Raw genomic sequence first — 18450 nt, 5'->3', positions numbered from 1 at the left:
AAGGGGTATCAACGTTTGGTCAATGAAACCGGGTCCTGAACACCCCGCCCACAAAGGTGATTGGCGCTTCTTCAGCCCAGCACAGATGGGGGGACAAAGCAGCAGGAGAATCAGGAGATCCCGACAGAGATGAGACCTGGCCGACATCGCGGCCAAAGCTGAAGAAGAGTCCGAAATCCAGGCAATAATTTCTGAAGTTTAATTTTCAGCCGCTGTCTGCACAGGAGACAAGCAGCTTTAAGTTTGCACTGTGGACAAGACCCAAGATGACGGCACTGAATACCCTTGTTTCTCTAGAACAGTGTTTCTCAACCTGGGCAACTTGAAGATGGGCGGACTTCAACTCCCAGAATTTCCCAGCCAGCTTTGCTTTGCTGGCTGGGGAATTCTGGGAGTTGAAGTCCGCCCATCTTCAAGTTGCCCAGGTTGAGAAATACTGCTCTAGAATTTTGGTTCTGACAGGCTCTTGAGAGTTTAGTAACTTCAGAACAGGTCAGGGAAATCCCTGACTCAAAGCAAGGGCCAGCTGCATTTGGGTAGTACCTGGACTGGGATCCCCAACGTGGCACCCAGAGGTGTCTTCCCTCCTGCAGACATCCCTTTCATGCTCCCCCAACTTCAAGCTGCATGCATCCACCCCATTAAAACAAAGTTTCAATACAACAAAAAAGACCATGAACATTATTTGGAAGAATATGGAGATTGGCAGGCTGCAAAAATGCAGGATTCTTATTTCCTGTCCAGGAGTCAGAAAGAGCAGCCCAGGGCCTTCTTTGGAAGGGCAAAGGCAACAGGGAATAGTGGACAGGGTTCTGCTGGGGGTGGGGGGGATCCCAAGCCGGCCATTTTACAACGGAGCAGACTTACTTTCTGTCAGAATTACTGATGTGTCTTTCACACCAAGAGCGTTGGACATGATTGCATCAATCCGCATGTTCCTGTGAGCATATTTAGTAAACTCCAACTGGTTGGGTTCTCACAACCTGCTAAGGTCTGAATCCAGATTAACAGAACATAGTGGTTGTATTAACATAGCATGCCATGTTCCAACAAACAAACCATGGGGTGGTTTAGCAGGAAGCCATCCCACAACATAATGAAGCACAAACTAACCCAAACTAGCATGTTGTGTGAATTCTGGTGCTTTGGGCATAATGTGGTTAGTTTAGTATCACTACAGAGCAGTTTCTCAACCTTGGCAACTTGAAGATGTCTGGACTTCAGCTCCCAGAATTTCCCAGCCAGCCTTGTTGGCTGGGGAATTCTGGGAGTTGAAGTCCACACAACTTAAAGTGGCCAATGTTGAGAAACACTGGTCTAGTGGTTAAAGCTCCAGGCTAGAAGCCTAGAGACCCCGAGTTCTAGTCCCACCTTAGGCATGAAAGCCGGCTGGATGATCTTCGGCCAGTCCCTCCCTCTCAGCCCAACCCACCTCACAGGGTTGTTGTTGCGGGGAAATAGGAGGAGGAAGGAGTATTAGGTATTTTATTTGTAAAAATAGTAAAGGCAGGGTTTAAAAAAATCTAAATAGGTGGGCAACCATCCATGGGGTTGGCTCGCACCTTAGAGCCCCTCCCACCTGATCAGAATTTTTAACCTCTTGGATTTTATACTTATATTGCATTTTATATTTGTAATTGTTTTTATAGATTTTAATTGTTATTATTATAGTCTTAATTTTATTGTAAACCACCCAGAGTCCCCCTTTTGGGGGAGATGGGCGGTAGCAAAATTTGAATGAATGAATGAATAAATAAATGGGGAGATTTTATGAACCCTTTTCCCAATCATGTGCCACTCTGTTTTGCTTTTTGCTTTAATTTTTGTTGTGATCAAAGATCAGCCCACAAACATGGCACGTGCACATAAATTCACACAAATAGATGTGTGTGCCATAAATTTCATTTGAAAGATAGCATGCAAGCTAGGGAATTCTGGGAGCTGAAGTCCAGTCATCTTAAAGTTGCAGTGGTTGGGAAGCCCTGATACAAAACACTTCTGGAATCCCTGCCATGCCTGTTTCTTAACCCAAAGGGCTGAGCTGGCAGCCTCCAAAAGGTTGGGGTACAGCATCCAGAATTTCAGCCAAGCTGATGATTGGCTGCATCAGACACACTTCAGACTTCCTCTTCGACAATTAATCCTGGCCCAGTCTTGTTCCTATGTTTCTTTGATCCTTCATATCTGAAAAAAAGCCCTGCCCTTCTGTTTTGACATTCTCTATTGGCATCTGATGGGTACAGCCAACCAGTTCAGGATGAGATGGCTTCAGGGTAGGCAGCTCAAATGCCTAGCCAACACAGCAGGGGGAAGGCAGAGAGGCTGATGTCTGTAGCACCGTAGTTAACAGAGAAGCTCACCAGATGTTTGCAAGGCGGGACGCAACACCAACATCCTCATTGAAGACCCACCCAGATATTTCTCCTGATGTATCTCCATGATGGAGAACTTACTGCCTCCTGAGGGACAGCTTCTTCCACTAAGAAGTTCTTCCTGGTTAAACAAAAGCACTGCTGTATTTTCAAAATTAGAACATTCTTGGGGAGACGCTAGAACCCAGGATCAAGCCAAAGCAACTTTCTCAAGCAGCTTCAAAAAGGAGACACATGTGTCCTTGACCGATGGAGAAATTGGGAGAACGGATGGAGGAATCTGCCTCCCCATCATTCGCTCTTTGCACACAAACAAAATGGCTGAGGAAGACCCCCAGCTCCAGCCCAGAATGTCAGGCTCGGCCACTGTCCACTCAAGGCTTCATTCTGAGACTTTCCAACTTTAGAGTTTATATACCCTCTGGAATATGGAAAACCACATGGTTTTTCAGCAGCTCCATTCCTTCAAACTCATCCTCCTTAGGAGGATTTTTTTTTAAACTGATTATGTGCCATCAAGATGGTGTTGACTCTTAGCAACCACATAGATAGATTTTCTCCAGGAGGATCTGTCCCCAACCTGGTCCTGGTCTTCCAATGGTGCCCCCATCACCACTCTGAGTCCCTCCACCTTTCCATTGGTCATCCGCTTCTCTTTCCTTCCACCTTTCCAGGCACCAGAGCCTTCACCAGACATTATGTGTCCGAAGTAAGATAACTTGAGCCTGGTCATTTGTGCCTCGAGTGAGAACTCTGGGTTGATTTGTTCAATGATTAATTTGTTTGGTTTTTTGACAGTATTTTCAGGAGTCTTCTCCAACATCAAAGTTCAAAAGTGTCAACACTCTTCCTACCCTGCTTCTTCGAAGTCCACCTTAGAGGGATCCTCTTCCTATATTCAGGGGAAAGAGAGAAGAAGGCATCCCTCTCCAAGTTTCCTGCAAGTTCAGCTGGAAGAAGGTATTTCCAGCTTCTAGGAGATGACAGCAGGAAGTTCCTGGAAAGGTTCTGGTCCTCAGCCAAATGGCTCCTTTGGTCATTTGATGCCTGTCCTTTGTTACCAGTAATCAGCCTGATGTTGCTGGTTATAGCTCAGGAGCTTGATTTGGTCTTTAATCTGACTGATGAGAAACTGGGACAACAGGATACCAATCAGCTGCAAAGTGGGGGTGGGTGGGAAGTGGGGAGAGAAACACACAAGAGACACAACATGGATAAAGAGGAAAATTCAGTCTGCCTCACCAATAGATGGGTGTAGTAAGGAGGGAAGGAATCTGTCCCCGTTTTTGATTTTGTCAGCCTTACTCTAATGATTGCCTATTCTAAAACATTATCAGACTCACAGGCAGAAGTTCAAGGTTATCTGATTTATTAAAAAACAGCATGCAGGATCACAAAGAAAGCTGAGAATGCTAAAAGCGCGGGCAAATTCAAACTAAAAACCCTCAGTGAAAACAAAATCCCTCCCCCTTAGAATCTTCTCAAGTCCATATCCACAGGTGCTCCTAATGGTTCCTGATGGTCTACGGGAAAAGTCCTTGAACAGGCAAAATAACCCAAACACATTCCATTCCCCTGGTTCCACATACAGAGCTTGGCACAAGGTTCACAGCAGCTCCCTCCCAAACAGAAACACGTGTCAGTGCCATGGCATGGGAAATGTTACAATGTTTAAGATACATTGAAACAGTGAACATGACACTTACTAGGTAGACCAGACAGGAAACACAACCAGATGACCTAATTCTACTTTACTGTAAGGTTACATTAACAGAATCTTGCAAGTTTGAAAGTACAAATCTCCCACCATCTTTTATGGCCTGATAAGTTAGGAAGATTCCTTTCTGAACCCTTTTCTCCACCCATTATGCAGCTGTGGGCTCAGCTGTCTCTTATCTGACCATTCCCTTGGCAGCATCTCTTCCCCCTGTCTCCCAAGGTGATTCCCACATACCATTACAGATTTGGTTCACCCATCACTCCATACATTAGCATGGTCTGGCTCCACACAGTGTGATCCCAGCCCATGATTCTTGTCTTATGGCTTGGTATGAAGCCTGAACAGATCAATCATTTTAATGGCTCAAAAAGAGATTTAAAATAATCCAGTTCTTGCAAGATTACCAAAGGTGATGTTCTTTCAATGGTGTTTCTGAAATCTTGCAAGGTTTCAGGTGAGAAGCTCAAAATCCTGTCCCAGGATTTTGAAACTTTATGACAGAGATTCCCAAACTTTCTTGGTTTACAGCACGCTTAGTGTCTCAGTAATTTTTTCACAGCGCCTTTAGACTCATAGTTTGCCAGTGTCCAACAAATGTCGAGTATCACCACGTTATCCCTGTAAGTTTGCTGCACAGTTTGGGAACTGTGATTGGTTACAGTGGGAACACGAGCTTGGTTAAGCTCATGAGATTTCAAATCTAAAAAAAAAAAAGGTTTAATCTGGACTGGGGTACACTCATTATCACATTCCCACAATAAGGAGAGCCTCCATTGTGTGTTGCACCTGGCAAAGGTTGAAGCTGGGTCCTTACCTGGGGAACAGCGAGGCCCAGGGCCACCCCGCCGACGATAAAAAGGTTGCTGTGCATCCAGTCCACCAGGCTGTCGATGCAGCCATTTATGTGGATGAATTCACTGGCTTCCAGGTAGCTGAGAGTCTGCATGCCTTGACCACACATGGTGTTGATGACCAACTGTGCAGAAAAACACAAAAGAGGGTCACACGAAGAAGGATCGCTAGGCAAAGTTATATCCCAAACCAACACCCTCTGACTCTGTCTCTGGATTGATTGCACTTTTATTGTCACACGTGGTTTCTCAGGGCAGCATGTAATAAAAAGGAACACTCACATTTGTGATAAACCAACCATGTAAAAGAGTTTCTCAGAAAAACCCTACAGAGCAAGTAAAAATGTTGTACTTATATTTAAAACACATATACAGAGCTAGATCTCCCATTGCAAAAGGGCACTGGAATTTAAATTTACACAATTCAACGTTTAGAGATATGGGCAGGAACATTTTCCAGAGTCAGCGTTTTCCACTTCAGGCAAGCTTGGCAGCTTTCATATTCCATGACTTTTTATTGCTTTATCGCCCAATTCTACTCCATACAGCAAAGCTCTATTTGAACGCAATGTTCAAACCTCATAAAGAAAGCTAGGTTTCATTTTTTCCCCCACATCAAATAACGTAATCCAAATACTTGCGCAGACCAAGGATGTTTAGATGTAAATGCTAACTGGACTTGGAATCATTTGCATTGGAAAACTTCCCAGAAAATGCATTTATTCAACACTTTCTGGAAAATTCACCTCTCTGTGTATATCCTAGAACTGTGCATGCAGAAGCAGACTTGGGAGAATGTTTCTACCCCACCAAAAGCATTTCAGAAAATGAATTACACATGCTATTGCACTGTGCTCTTCAAGGACTACCCTTGAAGAGTATCCGGAAGCTTCAGCTGGTCCAGAATGCAGCCGCGCGGGCTATTCTTGGTGCCCCTAGAAGGGCACAGCTAACACCGTTGCTGCGCGAGCTGCACTGGGTACCAGTCTGCTTCCGGGTCCAATTCAAGGTGTGGGTTATCGCCTTTAAAGCCCTACACGGCATGAGGCCAGGCTACCTGAGGGACTGCCTCTTCCCCATTGCATCAGCCCATCCCACCCAATCATGCAGAGAGGGCATGCTGCGGACCCCGTCGGTAAGAGAATTCTATCTGGTGGGGTCCAGGAAGCAGGCCTTCCCTGCAGTAGCTCCAGCACTCTGGAACATCCTGCCCCCGGAGGTGGAGTTAGCCCCTTTGCTCCTGGCCTTTTCAGCAATACAGGTAGTCCTCGCTTAACAACCACAATTGGAATTTTGGTTAAGTGAAGCAGTCATTGAACAAATCCGATTTTATGACCTTTTTGTGGTGGTGGTTAAGCGAATCACTGCAGACATTAAGCAAACCACGTGGTCATTAAGCAAATCACATGGTCCCCCACTGATTTTGCTTGCCAGAAGCCAGCCAGGAAGGTTGAAAATGGCAATCGTGTGACCATGGGATGCTGCAATGCTCATAAATGTGAACTGGTTGCTAAGTGCCCAAATCATGAACACATGACAGCATGGATGCTGTGACGGTTGTAAGTGTGAGGACCAGTCATAAGTCAGTTTTTTCAGCACCGTCGTAAGTCTGAACCATCACTAAACAAATGGTTAGGGTTAAATAAGTGAGGACTACCTGTAAAGATCTGAGGGGGCTCTGGAGAGCTTGCCCACCTCTGTATGAAACCAAAGTCAAGCCAGCTACACACAGCTTCAAGAGATAAGCGAACTCAAGATATTGCCAGCAGGGGCTCCCCATGATTTTGGATCCATCTCCCTCCCTGGACTTTGATGGGCAAAAGAGGTTCCCATCAGAAAGAGCCTTTTGCTTTGCCTACCTGGCCCTTGGATTGCCGGCAACAGGAATAAGGCACCGAGCAGTACTCCCGGCTGGGGTTGTGGGGCGTGCAATTGAAGTACATGTTTTGGGACCAGTCTCTGTAGGAGTTGCCCCCACAGCAGCTGAACTGCAAGGAAAGGAAGGAGAGGGAAGCGGGGTGGCGGGGAGAGAGATCAAGCAGAAATACAGCTGGAGAAGAACAAGCCTCAGAGAGGTGATCTGTTTGCAGCTAAGTCACCTCTGCTCAAGCCAACATTAATTAATTAATTTTTCATAGCCACCCACCTCACATATGTGACTCTGGGCTTAGAAACAGAAAAGAACAAATAGTTACAAATAAACAACCGAAATGAAAACCATATGGAGATACCGCATCCCTGCCACTACCACCACCCCCATCTTCAGGGACTTCACTGAGACCCATGAAAACAACACAGCTCTGCAAGTGGATGGCAGAAACCGGCTGTGCATCATGCAATGTGTCAGTATGAGATCTCTCTTCCCCATCTGTTGAAATCACTGATGCCTCATTTTGTAAACCCAACGGGGGGAAAAAAGCCCACACCAAACTTTATTCTCCTTGTGGGGTGGCAAAGTTGCTGCTGGGTTTGATCCATCACTCAGACTGAATGCCAGCCTCGACCTTTTCCTTGGGAGCAATGCCCGTCTGCGCAGAACAGGTGTTCATGCCAAAGGAGTCCTTACATTCTGCCTCGACCTCCCTTTGACTACTGTCCATGCTAAAACCCCCTGATGCCTTCATGATATGATCAACCCCCAGGAGCGACGGGGTGTGGACGGCTGTGCTAGCACATATAAGTTGGAAAGCCACCCTCCCTCCCCTCCCTCTCTTTGCAAATGACAGGGATGGGAGCCAGACAAGCAAGGGATGGCAGCAGGTGGTGGGGGATGGGGGACAAAGGGAGGTGGAGCTCAGAAGCGAAGGGTCTCTGGCACTTGCTGGAGCTTCGTTCCAAGGCTGATATTCACCAGGGCAGACTTCCAACAGAAAACAAGGACTGATAAAGTACCCTCCAAAGAAGGAATCTTGATGGGCTCCTGCCTCAGCCCCACTTTTCACCACCCGCCCAATAGTCCTCCCTCTTGGATCCCAGGGAAGCTGCCTGCAGCCTCAATCCCCTTTGCCTGCCTTCTGTGACATCCCAGCTTCAGAATAAAAGTCCATTTTGGATAACAAAACACCAGCAACGGGATTCCTGAAAAACTGTAGGAAAGGGAATGCCCTTTTTGGGTAGAAGCACAAACACGCATCACCCCCAATTCATTGCAAGAAGCTCACTGTAAGCACTTTCTCCTGCACACTGCTCTTTCGATGGCATTTGAAGGCACTGTTTTCTTTCTTTTGAGTTCAGATGTTTGGCTTCCGGCTCAGATCAACAACCGTCTGGATAGTTCACTAATATGAAAAAGTGATTGCACTGACAAATGTCGCATCTCTCCTTTTAAAAAAAAACTGGAAGCTCCCAACTTCCTTTTCTAGCTTTCCAATGTAATAAAAGGAGGGGAATTTCTAGTAGTGCTTGGGACAGATTTTGAATCCTCCTTCTCATGAGATGTTACCACTTCCGGGGGGATGGATAGATTGGAAAACAGAACTATAATTTGAAAGGCAATCCTTCAAGCTGAAAAGGGTTGCCAGTCTCTGTCCCTAAAGAAAGAGGCAAGAAGGGCTGGAAACAACTGGCAAAAGTTGTTCTTAATCAGCGCAAGAGCAGGCAGACAGGTGCTCTCATACTGCAGCTCCCATCTGTCTCTGCTGTTATAGCCAATGGCAAGGGATTGTGTGAGCAACACCTGAAGGACATTTGCCCAACTCTGCTATAGCCTCTGGCTGTTTCCTGGCCTTCCCACCCAAAATCTCACAAAGTGGGATCTGCATCACTATAAATTTGGGGCGTTCCCTGCACTTAGGGCAGTTTCTATGAGACAAGCAAAACAACCTGGCTTGGGGGTCTCCCAATTCTTCAGAAGTCACCAGGATTTATTTATTCCTTATTTCAAATGCTTCGTCAACCTTTAGGACTAAGTGGCTAAATGCATTGTTCACAATCACCATAAAAACAACCCTAAGAATTAAGCATCAGAGCACAAAACTTTGCAACAATCCACAGTCATGACCAAAAAATACCTTAATCTCAGAGTGTCCTTCAAAGATCCAGGTTTTCAGATGTTTTCTAACTACTGGATGATCCCACCTCCAGCTTAAATTTGAAAGCGAAGGTGGGGCTCCAAAATGGCCAACCCCTTGGTCCTGGCCCTCCTTTTCCATTGGGCAACCCAACCAGCTGTTGGGTGTCAAAAACCAGAGAAAGACTTGCTGGTCACACCCAAGCCTACCTCCTTCTGGCCAAAATCAATGAGGTTCTGGAGGTCCAAGTCATCTCGGTAATGCACAATGGCATTGCTGACCACCTTGCTCACTTTCCCCCGGGCCTGGAACAAAGGAGAGAGGGTTGGCTCGCTTAGAAAACACCTATTTTCTGAACAATCATTATTAATGTAGAGTTATATGCTGCCCACTCCCTGACCCCTGGAAGAAAGTGCTGGCAATCTTCTTCTGTAATGCTGCCAAGGAAACACGAGTTGAGCCTGAAGGAAAATTTACTGCTACTCTTTACTGGTCATGTTAAACCTTGTACAGGGAGTATAACATACAGTAGCATCTGTATTGCTCTGCACTGAGAACTTAAGGGAAGGTGGACTGTACATACCATCCTGACAGATTCTAGGTCTCTCTTCCTGCAACAGGGTCACGGCCTGGATAGCATCTAAAGCAGTGTTTCTCAACCTTGGCAGCTTTAAGATGTGTGGACTTCAACTCCCAGAATTCCCCAGCCAGCCCTGCTGGCTGGGGAATTCTGGGAGTTGAAGTCCACACATCTTAAAGCTGCCAAGGTTGAGAAACACTGTCCTAAAGGTAACGCACTGTCAGTTGTCTGAAAATGCAACAGCCCATGAGTTCAATTCCTGGAAGAGGGCTTGAACCCCACAGAATCCCACCTGGCTACCTACCTCTGATGAGACTCAATAGGATGAAACCGATCACAGAGTGCCCACCTCCCGCTGATCCATGCTACTGTCAGATCCCCCAGATCAAAGGTTTTACAAAAACCCTTATCGGAGCATCTACCGTCATTTCCTTCTCCAAGGAATGGAATCCGTGTCGCCAGATGGGAGGGGTGTGAAGTTGGAATGTGAAGTGGTTTATTATTGCTATGGAGGACATCAAGGACACGGGGTTGAGATATCCCAGGAATACCATCTGGATGGGAGGGGGGTGACATGGTTTCATGGGAAAGGGGACTAACTAAGAGAATGTAGTTTTTAAGTTAGGTTTGAGCAGGAAATCTTTATTCGTAGCTTGCCTTCTGTACCATTCATTACGCTTCATTAAAACAGTTAAAGGAATCCCAGCATCCTGACTGTGATAGTGTGAATGCTCGAATGATCAGGTGCTGACAGCTACCTTCATTCCCTTAACAACTCTGGACGCTTTACTAAGATGCAGTCAGCGCATCCCTAGGCACAGCATAGAACGTGTTTTCCCACCCATCCTCCAAATCCATCATCCTGACACAGACATTCGTTCCAGCATATTCTGTCCCCCCGGCAGGCTAGAGCAGGACCCCCAAGCTGCTTTGTCACCCCTTCCAGGCCCAGGTGGCTTTTGTGCACCTACCTTGTCCGAGAAGACGAACCCGAGAACGCCAGCAGCCAGCTGCAGCAGGAAGAGGAGAGTCACGCAGAGCGAGAACTGCAGGGGAGAAAATAGGCTAAGAAAAAGCCCAGGGGCTGGGCAAGCAAGACCAAAGATCTCCCCTCAAAGTGGGGAGAAGAAAACGGGGGGGAAAGCAACATCTCAAAGCACCTTGTTATATTTTTATTCTTGTAGGCTTTTTAATCCATTAATAGCTACACTTTAAAGATGCATTTTGCTTTCATCTTACATTCTCCATGTTCCTGTTCTAACTCCTCTTGATAAGTTAACCATTTTTCTTTACCTGCTTTTCTTTCCCGTAAAATGCATCTTGTGCTGAAACCCATAAAGGCGTTTTTGGGCACAGTCTGGGTTTATGTCTGTTCCATATCCTCAATATGGCACTTCTAATATAATGATTCTTAAAATCTACATTAATCTTAACTTTATCATACCATAGAAAACTGTGCCATCCCAACCTCATATCGTGCTCTTCTAATTCCAAAATTATCTTACTTCTCAGCAAAACCCACTCTTTTGATGTGGCTTCTGAAATACCTGCCTCACTCAAAAAGAACAAGCCGAGCTAGAACCTGGGTCTCCTCACCACTACCTTACCTGGTTCTTGGTCTGAGAAGGAAACTAGGCCATGGGCCCCTGATGGGCTTCTGTGGACTAGAACGTGGGTCTCCCCATTCCTGCATCTTTACCACTGAACTTGACCACTAACCCTAACCTGGAGGGCTTTCAAATGAATCTAAACTACAATTTAGTTCTGCTCCTTCCAGGTGCATCCCCTTCCCAGATGTGATGGGTCCTGAAAGTACAAGGAGGAAACTTTTCCTAGCTGTTAAAAGCATGGCTCTTCTTCTCTTCACTCCCTTATTCCCATCAGAAGGAAATTCATGCTACTGTTCCATATTTCTAAAAGGAGGAGGCCCTTTCTCACATTCAGAACAGCCAAGTTATGAGATGGCATCTGCTGCCAATCTTCCATTCTCTCTCACTTCATCTTTCACCGCGCCAAGGAAACAGGAGCGCATTCTCACCGTCTGCAGCAAACAGATGTTCTCCCGCAAGGAGCCAATGCAACCACAGAAAGTGATAAAGAACATCAGGACACCAACAATCATGAGCAAGATGGCCGGATCCACATCAAGGCAAGCCATGGCCGCTTCTGTGTAGGAAATGAAATGCAGAGAAACGTGTTCATCCACTTGTATAACAGCTTTGGTCTATTGATCAGGGTTTATGGACCATTTATGGACCATACATCCAAAGCATCATGTTTTGTGCTCCCTTTCACTTAAACCAGGAAAGGTGAACCCATGGTCCTTTAGATACTGCAGAACTACAGATCCCAAAAGCACCAGCCACTGGGCCAATGAAAAAGCACGCTAGGCATTGTACAGTATCTCAAGAGCATCTGCAGAACTGCAGATTGTCCATCCCTGATTTCAACCCTGGGATGCCTACAGCTAGGATCCCTCCTATGGGGATTCATTGTGGGATTTTCCAGGAACCTTTTCTCCACAGCCCCCAGCTGGCTTCTCCTCTGATGCCAAATGTGGCCCTGTCTCAATTTTGGAGAATTATCTTGCTAATGGACAAATGGAGTCCTGAATTTATTTTCTGCTGGGTTGGGAAGTGTACAAGCAAACCCCTGTTAGAGAGAGGCAGGTGAATCTTCTGAGTGTGGGCAGTTCTAAGCATCGGACAGCTCTTCTGAATGTTATGAGCTTGGAGCAAAAGGCCTTTCAAAGCCCTCCGAAACGTAAAACAACCGTCATTTCATGAAAATGAAACATTCAGAGCAGGAACAAGAACAAGGGGGTAAAAACCTACAAAGCAGTTACTACAACCTTCTAGGACGGTGTAGATTTAGAACCAGAGCCACATCATCCACCAGGAAGCATCTTCGCCTTGGGCACAGACCACTGCCTCACACCACTGAGAGACAAGTGGGCGGCTTTCAGCTGTCTCTCCGGTCCAATTTGCCCACGGAGGTTTGCAGAGGAGGCACACCCCAATTCAGAAGCGCCTCCCGACCTTCATTTACCTTAGTTACTTGGGAAATGGGGCACATGCTACAGGACCCTTGTTTGCACTCCTCCACAATGCCTTACCTCCATGCTTTATCAGTCGGGCATAGATTCCCACAGCCACCATCACCATGGAAGTCACCTGCACACAAAAATGCCAGATGCATCAGAGCAGCTGCCTGGCCAGGAATGGGGGTCCTCTTTTGAGTCCCGAGTCTACAAAGGATCCGGTGGTCCTTCTTTCCAGCTGTTGTTCTGGGGTACCCCAGATCCAGAGAACAAAGGGGGGAGCTACCAGCCTGGGGGCTAAACATGAACCTCCAAGCTTTTCAGGGGAGACCTTTGGATCTCTCTAAGTCCTGGCCACTTCTTCAGGCCAGACGCCCTCAATATTTTTATTCGTCGGGATATTATTTATTCGGCCCCACACTAGGAAGGCTGATAGAAGAACCTTCATACAACTTGGGGAGGGAATTCGCAGGGCAAAGCTCCCACCTCTCTATCGCCTATTGAAGAATGCCTTCCATTAGGGCATGATCTAGATTGGTGTTTCTCAACCTCAGCAACTTGAAGATGGGTGGATTTCAACTCCTAGAATTCCCCAGCCAGGTCAGCAGTTTGAAGATGGGGGTTGCTGGGCCAGCTGGGGAATTCTGCAGTTGAAGTCCACCCATCTTCAGGTTGCTGAGGTTGAAAAACACTGGTGTAGTCCAACAGCCAAAGTGCCAAGCTGGGGAAGCTGCTAAGAGAGAAAGCCAGACCTATGGAGGACCGGGTGGGAAGTTCAGCACCAAAGTAGAGAAGGCTCCACCCATTCGTGACAACTATTTGAGTTCCCCTTCCGCCTTTTTCCACTTAAGAACTCGCCCCTTGCAAGCCTCCTTCTTTGGTGAGATCCTGGGAGAAACGTGCCAGTTGGGGTCAGCGGGGGCAAAAACCCACCTGTGGGGACGCGGAAGCTCCCTCCCCCGCTGGAGTGGCCAACGAGTGACCCGGGGCGGGCTCCTGTCTTCGCCACACCCAACCTCCCCATTCCCACGTCCCGCTAAGCCAGGTGCCACCTTCCCTACAGGTGTCCCACTCCCGCCCCGGTTGCAAGGAGTGCGCAGGTTCCTCCGGACTCAGCCCAGGCAGGAAGGCGGAAGGCTCGCTTTCGAGCCCGCGAACCCGCTTCGCGGCAGTGAGCGCGCGACCCCATCCTAAGCGGCGCCCGGCTCCCGCGCGGGGAGACCAAGGCAAACGGGCATCGCGTGTTTCGCCGGTTCAGGCTTCATCCGTTGCGGAGACCAGCCCATACCCTTCGCAGTCCGCGGACCCAGTCCACCGTGGTGGTAGCTTGTTCAAGAACCACGGCGTCGCCGCGATCCCTCGAAACGAGCGGCTGATCCGTTCCTTCGGGGCCGCTCCGGAGCGCATCCCCGCGAGCGGTCTGGCTCCAGAAGGTGGGAACGCGGAACCAAGGGGACCGAGCGCCACCGCGCCCGCCTGCAAGGGCAAAAGCCCGACCGCTCCTCCCGCTGGATGCGGGTCCCTCATTCCCACGGGACGGCGCTGTCACGCGCGCGCGTTTCCCCTTTCCGTCGCCTCCCGCCCGGCTCACCCAGAAGAGCAGGTTGAAGAAGAAGAGCAGGTACTTGACCAGCGGGCTGACCACGCGCTCCCGGTGAGGGGCGCCGGCTGCCCGTACCGCCCTGGCGGCCATGGCCCTCGCTGCGAAAGCACGGCCGAGGCGCCGTCGGAAGATCCTGCCGAGGTCAAACTCCGATCGGCACCCCACCAAACAGACCACAGCGGAAAGACCGCGACTCGTGCCGATATTTAGCTTCGCAAGGTGCATCCCACCCCTCCTCTCCCAGAGGCGCACCGATTGGCCTGGCTCGTCGCCCCTTTGTCCCCATTGGCCTCCCCGGCTTTCACTCATCGCTCTCCCCTTCTCCTTTCGAACGTTGTGTTTCCTTTCCACCTGTTCGGCCGGCGAGGCGGAGGAGGAAACGTCTCTTAAAGGAGCCGCGTCCCGCTTTCGGGAGGGCGCGGGTTCCCACGCGACGGCTGTGGAATGACTTTCCCGGGCCACGCGGCCCTTCCGAGAAAATACACATATACGTGGGAATGGGGTCGCAGAAAATGTAAAATAGCCCAGACAAGAAAAACATAACCACTGGAGCACAATACCTCTGTCAGCATTACCAAGCAGGCCAGACAGATACAGCCAGATAAGCTAATTCTGCTTTACTGTAAAGCTACATTAACAGAATCTTGCAAGTCTGAAAGTACAATTATCCCACCTTCTACTTTACAGCCCAAGAAACTAGGGAGGGTCCCTCTGAGCCTCTTGCCCCGCCCACTATCCAGCTGCAGGCTCAGCTCCCTCTTATCTGACCATTCCCCAGGCAGCATCTCTTCGCCTGGTCTCCCAAGTTCTTTCCCACATACCATTACAACCCCCACAACCCAGGCTCAAATGATCCTACTTCCGACACATGATGGGAAGACCCAGCTCTCTGGAGAGGCTCTGGAGTGGTTCTGGACAAGGGGTTGGACTAGAAGACCTCCAAGGACCCTTCCAACCCTATGATTCTTTGATTCTAATGCTGGGAAGGGTGGAAGGAAAGAGAAGAGGACAACCAGCAGCAAAGGGGACAGACTCAGGTACAGGGGCAATGGGGGCACTGTTGGAAGACCTGAGGGGCCAGGTTAGGGACAGATCGTCATGGAGAAAATCTATCTACAGGTAGTCCTCGACTTACGACCATTCATTTACCGACCCTCCGAAGCTACGACGGTGATGAAAAAAGTGACTTCTGACCGGTCCTTGCACATATGACCGTCGCAGCATCCCTGCAGTCACATGATCAGAATTCAGGCACTTGCCGACCAGCTCACACATACAACAGTTACAGCATTCCAGGTCATGTGATTGCCATTTGCAACCTTCCCAGCTGGGTTCTGACAAGCAAAGTCAATGGGGGAGCCAGATTTGCTTAATGACTGCAGCAAAAAGGGTTGTAAAATTGAGTGTGACTCAGTTAACAACCACCTTGCTTAGCAACAGAAGTTCCAGTCCCAATTGTCGTATAATTTGAGGACTACCTGTATTTGGTTGCACTAATGGATAGACTGCAAGAAAAGAACTATGGAAGACTGTGTCATGTTCCCCTTTCAATGTGCTGTTAACATTGTAACGTTTCACATGTCATCTTCTGTTCCGTGTTCCTTCACCCGGGGTTTTTCCATTCCTTCACCCTCCGTTGTTTTGAGGGCTTGGAATGTATGTTTGGGTTTGCGCTCCTGCTCAAGGTTACTTTCCCAGGCGCGTCTAACGGCTTCTAGCACCTGGGAGGGGGAGCGCCCTGACGAGGGATGGGGCGGAACTTGCTTACAGGCAAGGCTTTTAAGTTTGTATTTGGCGCGCTTTTGCTCATTCTCAGCTTTCTCTGTATTTGCATACTATTCCTTTAATAAATCAGTTATCTTTAAGCCCGAGCTTGTGAGACTGAGTATTTGGGATTAGGCAACCGTTACAGACTGTTTTTGTACATGGCAACTGCAGTGAGATTATTATATGCACAAAGACGGAAAGACTCTGAAACACCCACAATGGAGGAATCGTTGGTGAAGATGACAGAATTTGCAGAGATGGCAAAACTGACTCGCTTGATTAGGGAAATACAACAACTACATCTGTCAGTGACTGGAAACTCTTTATGGACTTTTTGTTGAAAACGGAAAAAAATGAAATTGTGATTTATGGGTTTGATGATTAGAAAGGGTAGATTATGGAAAGAAGGAAGCCACGATGTAACCTCAGAGAGAGAGGATAAAATATAAATGCATTTATAACTGCTGTAAAGAAGATTGGAAGCCCCTTCATTTTATTTCCTTTTTCCTTCCTTTTTCCTTGTTTCCTTTCCTTTCTTTTCTCTTTTCTTTCTTACTTATTCACTTACCACTTTTCTTTACAGTACTTTTCTTTAAATTTGCATTGTTTTTACTCTGTAAAAAATCTTTTCAACAAAAATTAATTAAAAAAAACCTATCTATGGGTCAACACTGACTTGATGGCACATAATCAATACACGTCACACTGCTTCCATCACACGTTAAACAGCGTTATGTAGCAGAAACAGGGTGAGAAATACAGGAAGCTAAAAAGTTGAAGCCATGAGATTAGAGAAGGGGACCAACACCATTCACTATCCTTCTCCATGGCTTCTGTCCTTGCGAACCATTCTGGTTTCATCACGTCCATCAATTACGTGCCTTCAAGTTGGTGCTGACTCTTAGCAACCACTCTGGGGGGTCTGCAGGGTATGGTTAAAAGAAAAAGTCAAGATGGCAGCCGCCACTTGTTTTTTATGTGGGTCGCGGTGCATGTTTTTGAGCATTCCCTGTGTCACCCCTGGACCACCTCCTGGGCCACTCTCCGAGATGATTCCATCCATAGGCAGCTTCATAAATAGGTAGTCTTCGCTTAAAAACCACAATTGGGGCCAGAATTTCAGTTGCTAAGTGAATCCAACCCGACTGGGACAGGAATTTTGGTTGTTCACTAAGTGAATCCAACCCGATTTTACAACCCTTTTTGCAGCGGCCATTAAGCAAATCACCACAGGCATTAAGCGAACCATGTGGATGTTAAGTGAATCATGCGATTGCCCATTGATTTTCCTTGCCAGAAGCTGGCTGGGAAGGTCGAAAATGACGATCATGTGACCGCGGGATGCTGTGATGGTCATAAATGTGAACCAGTTGCCAAGTGCCCAAATTGTGGCCATGCGACCACAGGGACGCTGCAATGGTCATAAATGTGAGGACTGGTTGTAAGTCGGTTTTTTCAGCATCATCTTAAGTCCAAACCATCACTAAACTAACGCTTGTTAAGCGAGGACTACCTGTATGCCTTTGATTCTTTAAATTTCTCACCACTTTCTTTTCGAGAATGTCATCCATTCCATCCAACTGCAACTTTCTCAGTCTTTCTCAACCCATTCGCTCCTCCTTCATACTGAATATTTCTTCTGCAATCTGATCCTCATTCATTCTCGCCCTGTCATGGCCAAAGGGATTTGGCCCAGTTTCTCACTTTTGCATTCAGTCCACATTCATTCAGCCCCTGTTCATTTTTTACTCTCTCTCTGCTTTTTTTTTAACCACGCACATTTCTTAAGCACCCCGCTCCCACTACGCGCAACTTATTTTTATCTTTCTGCTGACATACCTAACTCTGGCTTCCTAAAATAAAGTGGGCAGAAACCTGCACTTGTACACAACTGTTTTCATGTTTGAACAAACTTTCATTCCTCTCAAAAGACTACCTATACCCACTATCTTCCTACCAGCCTTTGCTCATCTTAAGTTTTCTTCTCCCATTTTCCTGTATTTAGTGAGGATTCTACCATAAGCGCACAGATTCATCTACTTTCTGTAGTTTTTCACCTTTTAGATATCACTTCTAACCATTTGTTCCATTTTCCCTGTCAAATGCAGCTACTTTGGTCATCAGTATAGTAATTTTCAAATCCCTACTCCTTGTTGCATCATATCTATCTGACATTCGATGCAAATTTTATTTATTTATTTAATTAATTAATTTATGCAACGCCCATCTCACTATGGAACTGACTGGGCGGCTTACAAATAAAAATAGTTATTTATCTCAGCCAGGAACCCAGCCTAGTCTTGAATGCCTACTTATATATTTACAATTTCAACTGATAAGGCTTCTCCACCTCAGAACCAACTCTGGGTGGTATACAATTTATTTATTTATTCATTATTTTATTAATCAAATTTATCACCGCCCATCTCCCAAAAGGGACTCTGGGCGGGTTACAAAAAAAGATAGATAAAAATATAAAACTATAAAACCCTATAATACAGATAGAA

The 18450-nt window shown here is 47.1% G+C and overlaps 1 protein-coding gene across 1 annotated transcript; it reads right to left on the bottom strand.

Annotated features, from left to right (window-relative positions):
- Positions 1 to 1884: 1884 nt before the first annotated feature.
- Positions 1885 to 14281, bottom strand: TSPAN33 (tetraspanin 33). Its single transcript, XM_063308227.1, has 8 exons — positions 14165 to 14281; positions 12649 to 12706; positions 11572 to 11699; positions 10505 to 10579; positions 9163 to 9258; positions 6803 to 6931; positions 4907 to 5068; positions 1885 to 3528 (listed from the first exon to the last, which is right to left on the bottom strand). The coding sequence occupies exons 1-8, from the start codon at positions 14264 to 14266 to the stop codon at positions 3430 to 3432; spliced, it is 849 nt and encodes a 282-aa protein (XP_063164297.1). The 5' UTR covers positions 14267 to 14281; the 3' UTR covers positions 1885 to 3429.
- Between the last annotated feature and the right edge of the window lie 4169 nt (positions 14282 to 18450).

The sequence above is a fragment of the Candoia aspera genome, chromosome 7 (assembly GCF_035149785.1).
Source record: "Candoia aspera isolate rCanAsp1 chromosome 7, rCanAsp1.hap2, whole genome shotgun sequence".
Taxonomy (NCBI): Eukaryota; Metazoa; Chordata; class Lepidosauria; order Squamata; family Boidae; genus Candoia; species Candoia aspera.
Note: the sequence above shows the minus strand (reverse complement) of the source record. Positions and strands in the feature narration are given on the sequence as shown.